This window comes from Nomascus leucogenys, chromosome 2, assembly GCF_006542625.1.
Source record: "Nomascus leucogenys isolate Asia chromosome 2, Asia_NLE_v1, whole genome shotgun sequence".
Taxonomy (NCBI): Eukaryota; Metazoa; Chordata; class Mammalia; order Primates; family Hylobatidae; genus Nomascus; species Nomascus leucogenys.
This window is the reverse complement of record NC_044382.1, coordinates 102,139,625-102,157,586: the sequence shown is the minus strand read 5'-3', so window position 1 is coordinate 102,157,586 and position 17,962 is coordinate 102,139,625. Positions and strand designations below refer to the sequence as shown.

At 52.8% G+C, this 17,962-nt stretch overlaps 1 protein-coding gene across 2 annotated transcripts; it reads right to left on the bottom strand.

Moving 5' to 3' along the window:
• Window positions 1–3,004: 3,004 nt before the first annotated feature.
• Window positions 3,005–15,601, bottom strand: NR2F1 (nuclear receptor subfamily 2 group F member 1). Of its 2 annotated transcripts, none has more exons than XM_030816823.1 (3): window positions 12,134–15,601; window positions 9,182–9,709; window positions 3,005–4,057 (listed from the first exon to the last, which is right to left on the bottom strand). In XM_030816823.1, exons 1-3 carry the CDS (start codon window positions 12,594–12,596, stop codon window positions 3,777–3,779), a joined length of 1,272 nt encoding a protein of 423 aa, XP_030672683.1. In that variant the 5' UTR covers window positions 12,597–15,601; the 3' UTR covers window positions 3,005–3,776. The 2 variants fall into 2 exon arrangements, with proteins under 2 accessions (XP_030672683.1, XP_030672689.1); XM_030816829.1 differs by lacking the exon at window positions 12,134–15,601 and adding an exon at window positions 10,389–10,531.
• Between the last annotated feature and the right edge of the window lie 2,361 nt (window positions 15,602–17,962).

The window sequence follows — 17,962 nt, the reverse complement described above, 5'->3', positions numbered from 1 at the left end:
GCGGATAAGGTGCAGACTCCTTCCCTAGTGATTCCCAGAGAAGAGCACGTCCTGAGATGGCTTTTCTGATGTTTTCCACAAAGCTTGTGGCTAAGGTAGTTTAAACAGACTTCAAAGCTCCTAAAGTTCTCAGTTGTCCAGCAAGCCTTTGGGTTAGAACAGCGAACGTTTGACTCTCCTAAGTCACTGGTGATTTCGAGAGGGAAGTCATCTTATGTGGGCCGCCCTCCAACTGTTAAGAAGAATTTCCTCTTGCCCTGGGGAAAAAGTAGGCTCTACCCTGCCCAGTTAGCCCAGTCCTACTCTCCTGACTCTTTAGGGCTGCCACCGCCCCTGCAGGCGAGGTGTGGCTGCGAGCCCAGGGCGACTGCCCGGCCTACACCTGCTGGGAGCCTCAAGCCCCGGTTCCACGGCTCCCCCTGGCGCCCCGCATGAAGGTGGGCTCACTGCTCAGGAACCTTCTGGAGGCCACCCAGGCAGAGGAGGCTCCCAACTACACCACGTCGCCTCCTGCCCAGGTCCTGGGCCTTAGCGGCAACCGGACGCTGTACCCGGGGCAGCCTGGCCCCTACTGGGGCCTGTCCCTCCGCGCCGAGAGGAAACTCCTGACCGCTCCGCCCTCAGCCCGCAGGACCCGCCACTGTCAGCCCAGCCCGGGTGGGGTGGAGGAGCCTTCACATCGCCAGAACTGAGAGCAGAGGGTACTTCCCAATTATCAGAAGGCTCAGCTCGTTGCTCAGATAGCCGCGTCTCAGCTCCCAAACTTCCCCTTAGCGCGTGCAGATTCCTGTCTGCCCTCTCTGTGAAGGAAAGCCAAGGGCTTCTGCAAACTGTTCGGCCCGGCGGGGACGGCCACATGACTCTTGATTCGAGGGAGCCTCTGTCTCTCTCTGGATGAGACACACAGAGACCTCTGGTCCTGGAAAGACGACTGACTCTCTGTGGGTAATGCAGACAGGGGCCACCCCAGTCACAGAAGAGACAGAGGAGAAACCCACTGCGGGGAGATGGGGTGGGCAGGACGGGCCTGCGGAGCACTGGAGAACCCCCGCCTCTCCCTTCCCTTCAGCCCTAGGGCCTCCTGCTCCTAGAGGAGCCCGGGAGGGAGGCTGGGTGGCCATAGGAGGGCCTGCACTCCTTCCTAGGCTGTGAAGATTGGCCCCAGGCTTGAGCCCAGCCTTAGAAAGGTCGCTGGGATTCCCGAGGTCATGGGCAACGTTCCAGCCCCGTGGAGCAAGAGCCAAGTTAACCACTGTCGCCTCTGGACACTAGAGCACGCGCAGGTACATCTCCGGCTACTGCAGCTGGCGGGCCAGTCTACACTGGGCGCCTTGCGCTTGGGCCTCCATATTGAAATTAATTGAAAAATACGTTTCCGACCTACGAAAATGTTTATCTGTTTTCATCAGAGGGATCACACTGTAATGAATATATTTACATCTCATTTCAAGAAAGGCAGGAAAGATCGCTGAGCTCTCCGAGGCAGCTCGTCTCCCCTCCCCCTCGGAATCCTGGGTGCAACCCACCCCACCCCAATCCGGATCCGGCAGCCAGTGGGGCTCCCTGATACTTCTTGGGAAGCGGTCAGGGGTTAACTATGCGCTCTCCCCAACCCCTCCTGCCTTAGGTGTTCAGCCTGCAGGGAAGTCAACACAGGCCCAAAGACGTTGTTCCTGGGCGTGGTGCAGAGGATGCGGCCCGGGGAGGGATAAAACGGCCCCCAGTGGCTCCATATCCTACCTGCCTGGCCGCCCTAGCTCAGGCCGCTCCCAAGTCTGGCCCAGGCTGCCGATCGTGGGCCTGCAGTGGCTTCTCCACAGAGAGTGCGGCACTGCCCATGCTGCGCTGCACCCAGAATATTAAAAACCACAAGCAGGTTGGAGTGTAGGAGCTTGTTAATGCATTTGGTGGCGGGGGGTGCCGGGGGGACGTGGAGACTTCCAGATAGCACACTGAAAGCAAAACATTGCCAGTGACTTCTGAAAGTGAAGCTCTTCCCTCATCCGGGCCTGTTTGGGGCTGAGGGAAGGGGGAGGGGTGAGAGGTGTTATTTTAAAAGATCTGGCTTTATTAATACGTTAAGAAAGAGCTCCCTTGGCAGTATGTGTTCTCGCAGCGCCCGCTCTGATCCTATAAAACATTCATGCTCCGAAAGCTGTTACAGAGAGCTGACCCCCAAGCACACCCACCGACAGGCCTCAGCGGGAGGCTTCTGCCCTCAAAGGACCACTAGGGCTCAAATACCTCTTCTGTGAAGAACCCGCTCCAGCCCTCTGACTCCCAGGTTCCGGGTCCACGCCCCTAAGTGCCACGAGCGGGGCGGGGCAGGGGTTCCTTTCACCCATCCGAGTTCCAGGACGCTTCTGGGAACCCATGTCACAGGGTCTGGAGTGAAGGGCAAACCACAGCCAGATCTTCAGTGGACCATAAGGGGGAGCAAAGCCAGGACTCGCAGCGCTGAGGCCCCAACTGTCTCCCAGAGCTGGAGAGAGGCAGGATCTACCAGCGCCGGGCTCAGTGGCGTCTGAATGGCCCACTCCCGTCACCCCCACGTCCCGCTCTCCATGTCCCTCTGTAGCTTCTCCAGCTCAGCAAGTTCCCACCTGCAGTAAAGCCCCGGTCGCCGCCGCCAGACACTGAAGCTGGCTGCGCCCCCGGTGCTTGGTGCCTGGAGACTCACCCGGCACGCGACCCTGCCTGCCCCACTCCCTGGCCCAGCTGAGCACGGGACCGCCCGCAGCCCACAAGGTCTCAACGGCTGAAGTCAGCGACCAAGGCGCCCTGCCTCTCCGCGGACCCCAGCCCATGTACAGCCTGGCCCTCCGCATTTACAAAACCAAGGTAGCAGCTTGGTTTTAGCAAATGAATCTAACCAACTTTGTAGTAGACTTTAAAAGTCTCCCCTTTCACACACCAAAACCTTCAATTCTAATAATAGTTGAGGTGGAAATTAACCAAGGAGTTCTCTTCCACAGATAACATCTATCAAGCAACCAGACACATGGGTTTTGCTAAATTCTTTTATTTTTGTTTAAATTTTCACTTCAATTTTAATTCTTGAAGAACAGCCTCGACAACATATATCGCACTCATTATAAGAAGCAAAGGGTTATATCAAAAATTATTAGTATAGAATCACAGGAAATCTGGTTTGGAACCAGAAAAAAATACAAAACAGATATAGATACATAGACACAGGACAATTTTTTATAATTATTTGGAAAATGTTATTTTCCCCTAATTCTTGTTTCCTTTTTCTTTATGCGCATACGATGTTTAAATTTTACAAAAAATGAAAATAAAGACTAGTATTTTACAAAATGAATAACAATGTTCAGTGTGTGTGTGTTTCTACATAGGTTTCAGTCCACTTCCATATGTGTTGTTCCTGTACAGAATATATCCACATCCGTCCACAATAAATCCTGGAAGGTCCATTAGTTTCCTTCTGTTTTATTAAAATTCTTATGGTCCTCTCTTCCAATTTGTTTTTCTTTTTTTCACCAGACAGACACAAGGTTCTTTTTTTCTGTTTGTTTTGTTTTTCCTCGCCAACGTGCTCATAGATCTGATCCTAAAAGAGTCTCTTTTTCCCATGCTTTGTAGCTCGGGTTGTATTTCTGCTGGGTGGGCTGCTCCTGTCTCGGCCCTCCTCCCTCCCGCCCGGCCTGCCTGGCCCGCTGCACTTCCCGGTGTCCCCGCGGCTTTGGAGTCCTTGGCCCAGGTGGGTCCTCTGAGTCTCTAGGGGGATGGGGCAGGTGGGAAGCGCCCAAGGTCTAGGAGCACTGGATGGACATGTAAGGCCAGTTGAAGCTGCTCCCAGACAGTAACATATCGCGGATGAGAGTTTCGATGGGGGTTTTACCTACCAAACGGACGAAGAAGAGCTGCTCGATGACGGAGGAGGACACGGTGCGCAGCGAGGGCAGTCGCAGCAGCAGTTTGCCAAAGCGGCTGGGCTGGTTGGGGTACTGGCTCCTCACGTACTCCTCCAGTGCGCACTGCGACTTCTCCTGCAGGCTCTCGATGTGGGCCGCATCCGACAGGCCACAGGCGTCTGCCCGAGCAGCCACAGGAAGGAAAGACAGGGAAAGGGACCACACAGTTAGGCTGACAAATAGCAAAGGCACAAATAAGCCATCAATTTTTTTTAAGGAGAAAATGGAAAATAAAAAAGAAGTAAAAGAGAAAAGAAAAATTCACCCGCTATACCTCTCCATCCCCTTCCTCATTCCCTCCTCCCCAGCCCCCAATACAATACAAATAAAAATAAATCAAACCTCCACCAAGCCTAGGGGAGCTGGAGAGAGAGGCACACATGCAGAGGCAGCAACCTCTCTAGTCCCTTTGTTTTTCCTCTTTCACCTTTGGATTAAATAATGTACAATGCTGGAACCATGTTTGCTGTGCTTAACAACCTGTCCTCGGCCTGCAAGGGAGCATCTTTTTGGCCGTGCTCATTAACTTTTGCCCCGTTTGCCTCTGATTTGGGGGTGTTCAGTACCCCTTAGGAAATATGCAGCCTGAGGCAGTTCTTAAAGGATTCCTGGAGTCCCCTCTCAAACCCAAATGACCCCAACCAGAAACCTCAAGGAGAACCTAGATTGTGTAGTGAACAAACACATGGGAGGGGGGCAAGGAATCATGGGCTGGCAGTGTCTGGAATCAGATGAAGCCCGTGCTTTGGCAATATAGGATTTGAGATCCATTATCTATTCAGGAAAGGACTCTGCAGCAAATCCTTGGTGAGGGTGTACACTTCTATCTATACCTTAGATCAAGTAATTGAAAATTGGTCACATCTCTGTAAGCTGTATAATAATCAGGAAGAATATGACTCAGTTACTCCAGGCTGCAGAAAGGCGAAATCTTCAGCAATCAGACACAAAGCTAGGCTACAGGCAGCAGCTGCTGCTGCTTCAGAACTGGGGGGTGGGGGGGGACGTGGGTGGTGGGGAGTTGAGGGGGGACTTGGGGGAGATAAGCTTTTGGTGGCAGGACCAAGGGAGAAAAAGGCACCTCCGCACAATGACAGCGCCTCAAAATCTGTGTGCTTAGTTCATGTCAACCAAGGCCCTTCTTGGTCCTCTAAAAGTATTTCAGGACAGCAGATTATACTATATCAACTAACTAGAGGCAAGCATAGGGAGGGAAAGATGGAATAAGAGGAATGGAGTAAAGGCATCCTCTCCTAGTTCAAATACCCACTTGTTTCTTATATTAATAATAAATATTAAAAAAAAACAGGAAGATCACAGAGGAGCCCTTAGCCAGTCTGGAGGTTGACAAGAGATCAAAGGCAGGGTTTGCTAATATATAGATCTGGGAAAAAGTTCATGCATGGCAATGCCCCCAAAATGACATTGTATAATTTTGAATGGGCAAGTGTGACCCTAAGAAGACACAACAAATGATTCAAAGCGAAACCTGTGTCTGCTGAGTTTCTGAGCTTTATGACCTTATATTTCAAGAATTGGGATTTACAAAGCATTCTAACACCTTCATCTACAAGGCTATGGCCTCGAGCAAAAATACAAATAAAACTAGTGATAATTCAAGAACTTCTGAGGCAAGTCCCCTTTGACCTCAGATACAGACTAGGTTCCTCTCAGATGTCTAATTACTCCAGCCAGCCAGTTGGGTATATCCACACTGGTCTGATTTGGGAAGCCAAATGAGACTTTATGGCTGTCAGAGCCAGGGCAGCAAGAGCTCTGTGGGGCTTTGCTGCTTAGAGAGGGGACCGTGAGTTTGGCCCTGCTTGCTAACCTGGCCCTGATGAATGACCCTCATTCAGACCCAGACCCATATTTACATAGAGCTTGCTTTACATGCATTATCTGCTCGGATGCTTATGGATCATTCTCAGCCCTAGACAATGCAATGTGAAAAGGACCCCTTGGTACCCCGGCAGATTTTTTTTTTTAAGGTCCATATGGCATCCCCTCAGCTCAGTAAAATATCTATCTGACATTTACGATTAGGGTCCCTGGAGTACAAGGTCACTTCCTGACTCCCAAACAAGCGGCTTCAAGAGAGATAAGCCCAGGAAAGGTCTGCCTGGGTCCTGTGCTAGTTGCTTCCATTTCTTCCCTCCTTTGGAGGTGAATGCCTGTAGCTGGGCCTGCCTGCCAGGTACCAGCCAGCTAGCTCTGTGGCTTCCCTCCAGCAGGAGCCCTGGTTCTGGCCTGGCTTCCCAGTCTGGAAATTCATTCACCCCTTTGCAACAGGATTCCCCCAACTGTGGACAGAAGGTATGAGCTCCCAGATCAACTAGGCGGTTGTGGTGACAAAGCTAGGTGACCAGAGGGTGTAATACAGTACATATTTATGCTCCATGAGTTATACCTCAGATAAGAAAATGAGGCAGAATGTGCAAAATCCATGTCACACTTTTTATACGGTAGTGTCAATGTGGGAACTCTCAATATTTCTTCTACAGTGTATGGAAAAGAAATTATGTAAATAAATAACCATTACTGCTCAGGCCCTCCTGGCTTAGCCTTTGTAGTGCAGAGAATGTATTTCATGTTGTGCATTCAGAAGAGTTTAGTGTTCAGGAAATATAGATGTAATCAGCTGCTATAACTAGAAATCAAAGTTATTATTGTGCTGAAAATGGATTTATTGTATTTATGTTAACTAGATGGCTCCTTTCAGAGAAAGTCTCATTTATTTGAAGGAATATTTAGGTGTATGAATTAATGAATTTTTTAAAAAGTAAGTTCAGGTCATGACCTAGTCCTTGGATGCAGTCCAGAATATTAAGGATTAAACATACCATCCGGAGGCCAAACGTGAAAACCACCACGGGGGACCCCCGTGCCAGCTTCAAATACTTAGCCAAAGCAAACCACATTGGACAATATGTCTAAAACTGTCTTTTCCATCATTCAAAGTTTGCTTAAAAGTTGGATGACTTTGAGAAGGCTTCCCATGAATTCCCTTCTGGCTAGCAATCAAAACAAGTTTAGTCAAAAGTGGAAATGTGTTGCATGGGGGGGGGGGTGAATTACTACTGACAGCTCTATTTCCATTTTCAGATATTCTGCTTGCAATTTTCCAACAAAACAATGTTATTGTTCATTTCTAGGCACTCCTTGCACCTTGAAGACTTGATTCAAGAAACTTCTTTGGAAAACTTTTTAAATGAACACTTTTCGCAGGAATGTTTTAGTATGGAAAGTTAAAAGGAAAGCATGAATAATTCCACAATGTTTCCCTGCAGCCTACACAGTCCTCACCTCTCTCTGGGAAAGGGCATGAGATTAGCAAAGTCAAGGAGGTTCAAAGAACCTTAGGGGGTATAAGGAAAAGAGAGGAGAGACCTTTCCTGAGAAGACGTCTGTCCAGTTCCAAGTCACATTTCTGCTTCAAGACACCTCGCTGGATGAGATTTTCAAACCCCAGCTTCCCTGACACTGGCTTGCTTCCTGATGAATTTGGCTAAAGAGCCTGGTAGTAGAGAGCCAGCCAGGCCCCAGGCCTGCCAGAGCTGAGGCAGCCTGGTTGCTGCTTCCCAGGCTCTTTGTCACTTTTGAAAAACACGTTTCCATCAAGAAGACTTATTAAGATAAAATGCATTCAAACACGGAGGAGGCTATTCCATAAATCTTCCATTTGTTTTAAGGTTTGCACTTTATCCTCTTGGAAAGAATAACTCCCTCTCTCACTAGCAGACCTGCATTTGCACTGAAAGTAAAAGGGGGGCAGTCCAAGTCCATTGCTCTGGCCACCCTGCATACAAATGAGATGCTCTTGTCTAAATAAATTATCTGCTGTTCAGATCGATATTAATACTACATTTGCTACATTACAATATTGTACAAATTTAAGAGTCATTTTAATACAATGTAAATATGATTCTTCACGCATGAAAGCCAAGAAATATTGATAGATTATACCATTGCTTACTGTTCAGCAAGGCCTTATGAAAGGGATTTTGCTATTTCTGTTCAAGAATGGTTTTAATTTGGCCATTGGAAAGCCTGGCTCTAGGATAGATTTATTAGGATGGTTTATTTGTTCTCCGAATGGAGGAATTTAAAACAATACTGCCAATAATGGTGGTAAAACTGCAGCTAACCCTACTCACAGTGGGCAGGGCCCAAGACCCAGTCTAAGCAGCACTACTTTCCACCAGCGTCCTCTCTGGCTTTGTTTCTATTTCTCCCCATTACCTGCTGTCCTGGGTGTTTATATGTTTCCCTCTTACAGGTTACCATAATAAAAAGCGGGCAATGTTCTCAGAGGCTCAGACCAGAGCCCTTCAAAGGAAACGTTAATGCACTTTCCTGGAAGTTAATTTGAACCATCTATCATAAGAGAAATTGTTAACATCCATGTTACCACTGCCTACACATAATTTGATATTTTTTAAGGCACTCTGTTAAATTTCCAGTGTTCATGTGTTTTGCATAGCTTTGGAATTCATCTTCAGGCGGGGAATCCTCCCATACTTGCGGGTCCTACAGCATTGCTTTTGTTTTTTATCTTTCTTGGTTAGATCGAATCCATTTTTTATGACCCTCAATAACCTCAGCAACTGCAAACATGAATGGTTTCCGATAAGGGAAAATCAGGCAGCGATAAAGCGGGATTATTTATGATTTATTTGTGCGTATTCTTCTCTTTCCACCTCTCTCTGTGTCTCTCTGTGTCGGGAAACTCATTCAAGGAGCGTGCCACACAGGGTAAGAAGCCACATTCCCACGTTCTCTTCCTTCCCTCTCCTCCCCCAGAAACGCTGAGCTCTGGCTCACACATAACACGCACCACACACAGACACACACACACAGACACACACACACACAGACACACACACACACACACACGCGCGCGCGCAGCCAGACGGATCCACAGCACCGCCCCCCCCACCCGCCTCAGACACACACCCTCGGCAGCCGCGGCCCCACGTAGGGGTCCGGGCGACTAGGCCCCGCCGCCCGCCGGCCGCACCCGCGCTGCCTCGGTTCCCGCACCGCCGCGCTCCCAAGATGGCAGCGGCGCGGCCGGCCGGTCACCGCGCGGGGATCACAGACCTGGGCCAGGCTCAGTGTCCAGCGAGGGCCCGGCCCGCCCCGCACCGGCCGCGCGGGAGGCTCCGAAGGCCAGGCCCGGGCGGCGCGGGGCCTGTGCTCGCTGCCGGCGCGGCCTGCCCTCCCCGCGATCGCAGCCTCACCTGACGTGAACAGCACGATGGCTTTGAGGCAGCTGTACTCGGCCGAGTCGACGTGCAGCGCCTTGAGCTTCTCCACCTGCTCCTGGAAGATGCGGATGTGGTCCATGAAGGCCACGACGCGGTCGGCGGACATGGGCGAGGCATGCAGGCCGGCAGCGGCCAGCAGCGGCGCCACGTGCAGCGGCATAGAGCACTGGGCCGCGTTGAGCACGAACAGCTCGCTCCAGGTGAGGCGTAGCAGGGACACCTGGTCGGTGATCTGCAGATCCGGGAAGAAGGGGATGTTGCGGGCCCACTCGACGGCGCTGAAGAGCAGGCGCGCGGCCAGCTCGCAGATGTTCTCGATGCCCATAATGTTGTTGGGCTGCATGCACTGGCTGCCGTAGCGCGACGTGGGGTAGGGCTCGGCGCGCAGCAGCAGCGAGATGTAGCCGGACAGGTAGCAGTGGCCGTTGAGGGGGTCCCCGTTGGTGAGTGCGTACTGGCCTGGATTGGGCTGGGTTGGAGGCATTCTTCCTCGCTGAACCGCTGACAAAAAGAAAGAGAGAAAAGAGGCAATGTGCATCCAGGGAGCTTGCGAACATTGCCGCGCCGCAGCGTACCCAACACAATGCAGAAGCTCTTCCCGCAGCCACACGCGCCCCGCGCATCTTCTCCGGCTCGCTCTCACAGCCCACACCGCTAGGAGATCTGGGGTGAGGCCCTCCAGCTCCATAGCTCGATGTGTCCAGCCACTGCCTGAGCCCCTGGCCACCTCAACCCCGCCGGAGCTAGGCCTGACCCAGGGCCCCAACCCTGGCAAGGTCAAGAAAGTGTCATCCAACCCCTAAGCCACCACGGGGGAACACACAGATAAATGAAACCCCACTCACCCCTCCAGAATGGAAAAAAAAAAAAAAATCAGGGTTAAAAAAAAAGGCGAAACCGGAGAAAGGTTGTGGTTCTAGGCAAATGCCTAGCGGCCTCCTCATTTGCAAGCAAACAGCGTTTTGCTGATAAAACGTTTCCACGTTCTCTTAAAATGCTATAGAATAATTCTTAAAATAGACACAAGTTACATATCCTACTAACCACTTACAACTTTTGAGTAGAGAACAAGTATCCTGCACCCCTCCCTTCTCCCCTCCTCCCCGTCGCCCCATACAAAGTTCTCACTATTAAAAGCAATAGAAAATTGAAAATTTTCAAGAAAAAAAGTTGAACTTACAGTAGCCAAACATTATTGAAAAAAGCAGGAAATATAATTAATGTCTGTCCTGCGCGGTGCCACTGCAACCTGCAGCCAGCTTTTGCCCAGTGAATGCACGAGCTTTCAACTGCAAAAACACTGGATTCATTAACCATCTGAATGCAAAACGTAAGCATGCTTTGAGTTCTTAAAGCTGACCAAAGTTTTTTTTTTTTTTTTAATGTGTATGTTTTACTTCAACAGTGCCAGCGTTTTAAATTGCCATATAAACAAAGACAACTTTAGGAAAAGTTAGGGCTACTGAACTCTCCTCCCAACAAATTAATATAGATATGTTCATGTACATGTGGCTGTCTTATTTCAGGTTTTGCTCTATTTTCTTAAGTTTGCTTTGATTCTAATTTTAATGCAAGTTCCAGTGCAATTGAAGCTCTTGAAACATAATGGCTAGAATACTTTTTTCTAATTATAGTTTTGAACTTGGCAGTTATTTTTCAATTGAGAGTACAATTCAAAGTTTTTTTTTTTTTTTCAGATGCCTACAAAATCTCCCTGGAGCTAGAAATGAAGTAGTCATATTTGTCTGCTCCTTGAGATCTGAAGGAATTCAATTTCTTTTCTTGTGGCATATAAAATATAATTTTAAAGTCAATTACAAGAAGGAGTAATCTGCATTCTGCAAAATTGACTGGTTCGCTAATTTGACTATAAGACATCTTCAATGATTGTCAAGAGATAAACTTTAACTGTAAACGGCTAAATATATTTATAAGAAAAGTACTGCATCTTTTGCCACATGAACATGAAGCATATCCAAATACATCAAAAGTTGTTTTTTTAAAAAAACAAACCCATACAACACAGGGATTAAATGATGTGGAAGCTCATGCCAGCTGCAGTCTATGCATTATGGCCAAATCAGAAGGATCGGTAAATGCCGTTGTAAATTGTAATTTGTATGCAGTATTTAAGCAGAGGGTGGAGTTTGATGAAGAAATAAAACGAGTATCATGCTTTAAAAAAATGACACAACTATGAAAGCACGGTTCAGTCACAAACTTTCCTTTCAAAGTAGAGGGGTGAAAACAAGGCCACAGCTCTGGAGGAGGCGGCCCCAGCTCCGTGAAGAAGAGAGGGAACCAGTGAACGGGCCAGAAGCCCCCCTTCCCCCCTAATTAGACCTACAAGTGCAATAAATCTCACTCCTCTTTTTCCGAGCTAAGCTTCCAAAAGGACGATGGCAGCAATGAATCTATGGTTCAGAGTACTCCAGCCCTCAGCCCTCCCCCATTTTAAATAAAGGGTATGAAGAGGTGGAGGGAAAAGTGGAATGAAAAAAAAAACCACAGAAACAGAGTTTTCTGGGGGAAATAAGCACCCCTCCCCAAGTTCATGCCAGCACAGCCCCAAGCAGCCTCACGCACACGCGGGAAAGAGACACACATCGAGCACATCCAAGACAGAGGGAAGAAGGGGATTTTAAGCCACAGCTCACGATCTCAGGGACACAATCCTGAGCAGGCAGCGGGCGGGGTGGGGGAGCCGGGGAGATGAGCGCAGGCCGGGAGGGGGAGGCAGCGGCAGCGAGCTGGGGAGGGCGGGGGGAGACGCCGAGGGAGGAAGGCAGCCGGGAGAAGGAAAGCTGGGACGGGCCGGGACCACAGGAGCCCCAGTCCCACACAGCAACCACCCGGGCGAGAAAGAAAGAAAGAGCCAGGGAGGCGGGCGAAGCGCGGGGAGAGAAGCAGAGAAGAAATATTCACCTTCCCGCCTCATGCCCACTTTGAGGCACTTCTTGAGGCGGCAGTATTGGCACTGGTTGCGGTGGTGCTGGTCGATGGGACAGTTCCTGTTGGCACGGCATGTGTAAGTTAAGTTCCTGCGGACGCTCCTCTTGAAGAAACTTTTGCAGCCCTCGCAGGTGAATTGGCCGTAGTGCTTGCCGCTCGACTTGTCCCCGCACACCACGCACTCGATGTGCTGCTGGCTCTGGCCCGAACCGGGCGGGCCCTGGCCCTTGTCCCCCGCCGTGCCGGGGGTGGCGGGCGCTCCGGGCTGGCCCGGGGTCTGCGGCGTGTGCGGCGCGCCCGAGCCCGCCTGCTGCTGCTGCTCGCCGGCGCCGCCGCCGCCGCCGCGGGCCGCCTGCGCTGCGGGGTTGGGGCCGCCGGGGTTGCCCCCGGCCACGTCGTCCTGCGGATCTCGCCAGCTGCTAACTACCATTGCCATATCTTTGGGCCCGGGGAGCGCTGGGGGGAGCCGAGCTGCTCGCCGAGGGCCGCGGGGCGCGCGGGCGCGCTGGGAGGGGAAGGGGAAGGGGAAGGGGGGAGGGGGAGGGGGCGGGGGGCCCGCCGGGCGCCCCGGGGTCGCAGGAGCCGAGCCCGAGCCGGGCACCGGCCGCTGCCTCCGCCGCCGCCGCCGCTGCCGCCGCTACTGCCTCGGCCGCCCCGCTGCTGCTGCGCGCCCGCCCGCCCTGCTGGCGTTTTGTTGTGGTTCCTGCTGTTTTCTTTCTCTCTTTTTGCAGCCCCCCCAGGCTCTCAGGCTCCCCCCCCAACACCCCTGCTCCCCTCGCCCGCTCCCCCCGCGCTCCGTTCCTGGGGGGGCCGTGCTCTCCTTCCCCCCTCCCCACCCCCCGGCGAGCAAGCTCCCTTCTCTCGCTTTTTTCTTCTTCCCCAAGTTGCAAAATCAGAAATGGCACAGGCGGCAGCCGGGAGCGGCGCGGGGCGCAGCGCCGGGGGCGGCGGGCATGGGCCACGGCGCGCGCACACACTCGCCCTCCGCCTCGCCCGCACCCCCGCGCACACACACACTCGCACACACAGTCGCTCACCCGCGCCGGGCGCCCGCCCGCCGGCCGCTCGGGCTACGCGCAGCGCGCGGGCTGAGCCGACATAGAGGAAGCCGGCGAGGGCGGAGGCGGCGGCGGCGGCGGCGGAGGAGGAGGTCGCGGCTGCAGGCGCCGCTGGAGCTGCCGCCGGAGCTGCTGCGGCGAGCGCCGCTGGAGGAGCCGGGGCCCGGGCCGGAGTCCGAGCAGCAGTCGGGGCCGCAGCCGGAGCGCGAGCGGAGGCCGGGGCCGCCCGCGCCGCCGCCGCTGTCCCGGCGGGAGCCCTCGCCGGGCTCGGGAGTGCGGGGAGCGCGGTGAGCCGAGCAGGGTGCTGGGCGAGGCTGCCGGCGGCGATCAGGGCGCGCGGGTGTCGGGGGGCCAGGTCCAGGGCCGGACGCAGCCAGCCATTCAGGAAGGCAGCGCTGGAGAGCGGGAGGCAGCCGGCGAGGAAGATCACACACTTTGCTCTTTTTGTTGTGCCGGTGGCGCCGGGCTCTCGCTGCCTTCTTCTTTCGGGAGGTGACGGAAGGGGGAGAAAAATACGGGATAATTCACGCCGGCGACGAATTCACAGCGAAATAGAAAAAATAAAAATCAGAAGAAAATAATTGCCAAAAAAAGGAAAAAGGAAAAGCGAGAGAGACATCCAAAGTAGGTCGAATAAATAATCCTCTTCTTTTCCTCTTTCTTGCTCCTTCTTCTGCTTCTTCTGCTATAACACACAGAGCTAGTTAAAAAAACCCTGGAGATCGCCCAAAAATGTTCTTTTTTTAGTATTTTAAATAAGTGCTCTTCAGCCGGCAACCAACACCCTCCCTCCAAAAAAAATCATATATGTATAAAATAACGATAAGAAGAATACGAAGGGGGTGCCTCCTCCTCCTCCTCCTCCTCCTTTTTTTCTTTAAGTTTAGCCCTCTCTCTTCTGCAGGAATGGAGTAAAAGAGACAAGGAGGAGGGAGAAAAAGAGAAAGAAGAAGAAGAAGGGGAAAACAACTAGTAGAATATGTAAGAAAAGAGAAAGGAGAGAGAGAAGAGAGGTTCAGAGAAGAGAGGAGAGAGAGAGAGAAGAGAGGAGGGAGAGGGGGGAGAAAGAGAGGAGAGAGAGAGAGGAGAGAGAGAGAGAGAAGAGAAGAAGAGAGAGAGAGAGACCCAAAAATTGAATGCGTTTAAACGGGAGGACTCGCAGAGCAATGTTTCCGAAAGGGGGATCTGCGCGAATGTCTGTATATAGTGAACTTTGACACTACTATTGAAACTGACACGTTTCTATGGAGATCGCTGCCTTATATGGAGCTCGTGTCAAGGAGCCAAGAGAAGGGCTGCTGGCAACTGATAATCAAAGGCGACTGACTGGTCAGAGCCCTGAATCGGGGGGGAGAGAAAATGGGAGGCTAAGGTTAGCCAAGCCTCCTGCACGCCATTGGTTGGAGAGCCCCTCCCCCCTCCTCTTTTGCTTTCTGTCTCTCCCCCCCTTAGCTACCTACAGACTGGGATGGTGTGGGGAGGAGGAGAGAAAGTGAGGGAGGGGGGTGTGTTTCTGACAAGCGCAATTTACATTGAGATCGCCCTGCGCTGCTATTTACTCTGAGACCTGATTAGTATGGGTCGTCTATGGTCACACACACACACACACACACACTTACGCTCACACCCCGGAGGGGGAAGGGATGACGAGGGGGAGAACGCCTAGCGATGGGCAAAAGGAGAATTAGAGGGAAATTATTTTGATTTCTTCTGAAAAGTTTTTAAAATTAGATTTTATGAGCGTGAAGAGAGTGTCATTGAAAATGTTTGGAAAAATTTTTAATGGGAATGAAACCCCCACCAGTTTAATGATTCGTGAAATATACTGGATTTGGATTGTTTTCTTCTCTCACATATAAGCACAATCCAAGTCTGGATTCTGCTCATTTTGTATCCTTTTTAGAAACAAGTAGAAACAAGGTAGGATCTTCCTTTTTTTTTTTGATCCAAAGTATACCTTGGTTTAAAAGGTTTAATGACGACAAAGCACACTCCTGGAATTTGCAGCTATTGCCACAAATTCGATCGGAATCAAGGGTTCCTATTTATCCCAAAGATGATTTTAAAAATAAACTTTCCAATCAATCCAATTTTTCCTTCTTCTTCTTCTTCTTCTTTCTTTCTTTCTTTTTTTTTTTTAATCACCTGGCTGTTCCAAACTCCAACAATGCTTCAATGATTATTAATAAAACAGTAGTAAGTCCCCATATTGTTGCGGGGTGGGGGGAGATTAGTGTGGCCAAGTGAGTCCCGGGAAAAGAGCAAACAAACGAGAAGATGGGGGGGGAGGCGGAGAGGGAGAGAGAAAAGGGGGAGGGGGAGACAGAGACAGAGAGAGAGGAGAGGAAAGGAGAGAGAGGAGAGAGAGAGCGCGAGATATTGAGAGAGAAGAGAGGAGAGGGGAGAGAGAGGGGAGAGAGAGAGAGAGGAGAGAGAGGAGAGAGAGAGAGGAGAGAGAGAGAGAGAGAGAGAGAGGAGAGAGAGAGAGAGAGAGAGACCCCGATTCCTGAAGGTGATTGGTCGCGGGAGGAGGGGCAGGCGGGAGGAGCGGGTCCCGCAGCGGGGCTTGCAGGAATCGCTGGCTCCGGCTGCCACCTAGCGGACGGGAGCCGCTCCCGGGCGGCTCACAGCCGAGTCCCTCCTCCCCTCCCCGCAGGCAGCCTGTGCCTTTTCTCCAAACGAAGACAGCACTTTGAAAATTCTTTCAATGGATTTTTTTTTCCTTGAAAGATCGTACTGGGGGAAAATGATACTTCTATTAGTTACATATTCTCCAATCGCATACTCGCACCCCCCTCGTTTTGAGATCGCTCCCCTAGGCAGGCTCAGGCGGGCGCGGAGCGGCGCGGAGTGACAAAGCCGCCGCTGCCGCCGCCGGGGGTGGGAGCCGCGCTCGCCCGCCCGCCCCTCGACTCGCGAGGGCGTAAAAGTTTGTCTCAGCTCGAGCATTCCTAGCGCCAACACGCCCTCAGGTAAAGGTGGAAGTAAATGGCCACGCTGTATTGACAGAGGTAGGGTTTGTTTTTTAATACTCGTTCTCACTTTAAGTCTCACCAGGGAGGGGTTTGGGAAGCACTGCGTGTTTGGGGGACGTTTTGCGCTTCCTGGTCTCTCCAGCCTACAAGTCGGGAGTCGGCGACCGCTTAGTGACGAGCGATGATTTTAAAGAGCAGAATAAAAGGCTTTCCCGTGCCTGCCCCACAGCCCCTCCAGCTCGAATAATGGAGAACTGTCAATGCACTCCGCGAGCGGTGGCCCATTGTACGCAGCTGATGGTGAGGAGGCGACTGGGGGTGGCAGGGGCTCCTTGCCCTCGCCCCTATGCCCAAATAAACGCGCAAACGCGCTCCCATCTTCTGGTCAGTTAAAAGGTGAAACGAACACGATTAAAATAGACCAAAAGAAAAGAAAGAAAAGAAAACCTTTCTATGTACAGATTCTAAATCGTACTCCCCATACAGTCAGAGGCAGGGAGTCGAGGGCAGAGGCAGCAGGCGGAGAGAGGGAGATAGGGCGAGGGAAGGAGAACGCGAAGAGAGACGAAGGGAGTGGGAGACCAGCGACAGCGAGCGCCAGGGCACCGCAGGCACACTGGATGCCCGGTCCGCCGGCCCAGCCGCCCTCGGACCCTGGACCGTGCGTCGTGGGCACCAGAAACGAGACTCGGCCAAATCCTGCCTCACCAGGCAAGTAACGCAATGGTTATCGTTTCTCTTGAACTTGGGGTTGGTAACGGGCAGGGCCGGGAGGCAGTCTTGGCTCACACGGCCTCCGCAGGCCGAGAGCAGAGTCTAGGCAGCCAGGGCGGGACGAGGAGAACTTTCCTCGGGGCCTGCTCGGGAGTTGCCCGCGCTCGGCCTCTGTCTCGCCGTAGCGCGAAGGCGAGGATCGCGGCCGCCGCGCCTCCTTGGAGGGGAGGATCGTGCCAGGCGAGCAGCAATCCACATTCAAAACAGGCTGCTCCCACCCCCACCTGCTATTCCCTCTCTCTCCCACGGCGGGAAACGGATGCCCGGGCGGAGGACTGGGACCCGCACGTTTAACACCGGCCCGGCTGTTCCTGCTGGTGCCGAGCGCGACCTGCGGTGGAGCCGGCTGCAGAGTCCGGCCCGGCTGGTCCTTGTGCCCTCGCCTTGCCTGGTTGCGGCCTGAACCTGGCGAGCTTGGCTGCAGCCGCCCACCTGCGGGCGCCGTTTGTAACGCCATCCCCTAATGTAACGCGATCGATGGCTGCCTGTCTGATGTGGGCGATAGTGTCAGCGGATTAAAAGGGACATCGAGCCGCTCTCCCGAGCAGACAACCTGCGGCGGAGGCGAGAGAGCACCGGGATTGGCAGCCTAGCAGCGGAGCCAGACTCCCTGCGCCGCTGCCAGCCGGCTGGGGGCGGGGAGGGGGTCGCCTCCCAGGGGTGGGGACAGAGGGGGTTTGTTGAAAGGAAGAGGCTCAATTAAAACCAACAAGAGCGCTTTCCTCCGTGCGGGGCAGGGGCGTGCGTTTGCGTCAGAGGGCGCGCGGGGGGCGGGGGCAGCCGACGCTAGGGACTGCACCCGGGGGTTGGGGGATCTCGGGAGCGAGGGGGCCTTGCCTAGCTGGGCTGGCCCGGGGTCAGGCCCTGTAGGCGAGGGCCAAGGCGAGACGGGATGAGAGCTGAGCCTGCCCGGGAGCAGCGGCTCCCACCCATCCTTACGGTGGGCTGTCCGTGCCCCCACCGAGCTTTCAAACTTGAAAGAGGCCCCTGGGACC

What these genes read in the sequence shown, in the direction of transcription:
- NR2F1 (XM_030816823.1), bottom strand. Translation starts at nt 12,596, where the DNA reads ATGGCAATGGTAGTTAGCAGCTGGCGAGATCCGCAGGACGACGTGGCC. An exon ending in AGTGGGCATGAGGCGGGAAG is followed by an intron (nt 9,710 to 12,133) that starts GTGAATATTTCT and finishes TCTTTTTGTCAG; the next exon opens with CGGTTCAGCGAGGAAGAATG. An exon ending in CATCGTGCTGTTCACGTCAG is followed by an intron (nt 4,058 to 9,181) that starts GTGAGGCTGCGA and finishes CTGCTCGGGCAG; the next exon opens with ACGCCTGTGGCCTGTCGGAT.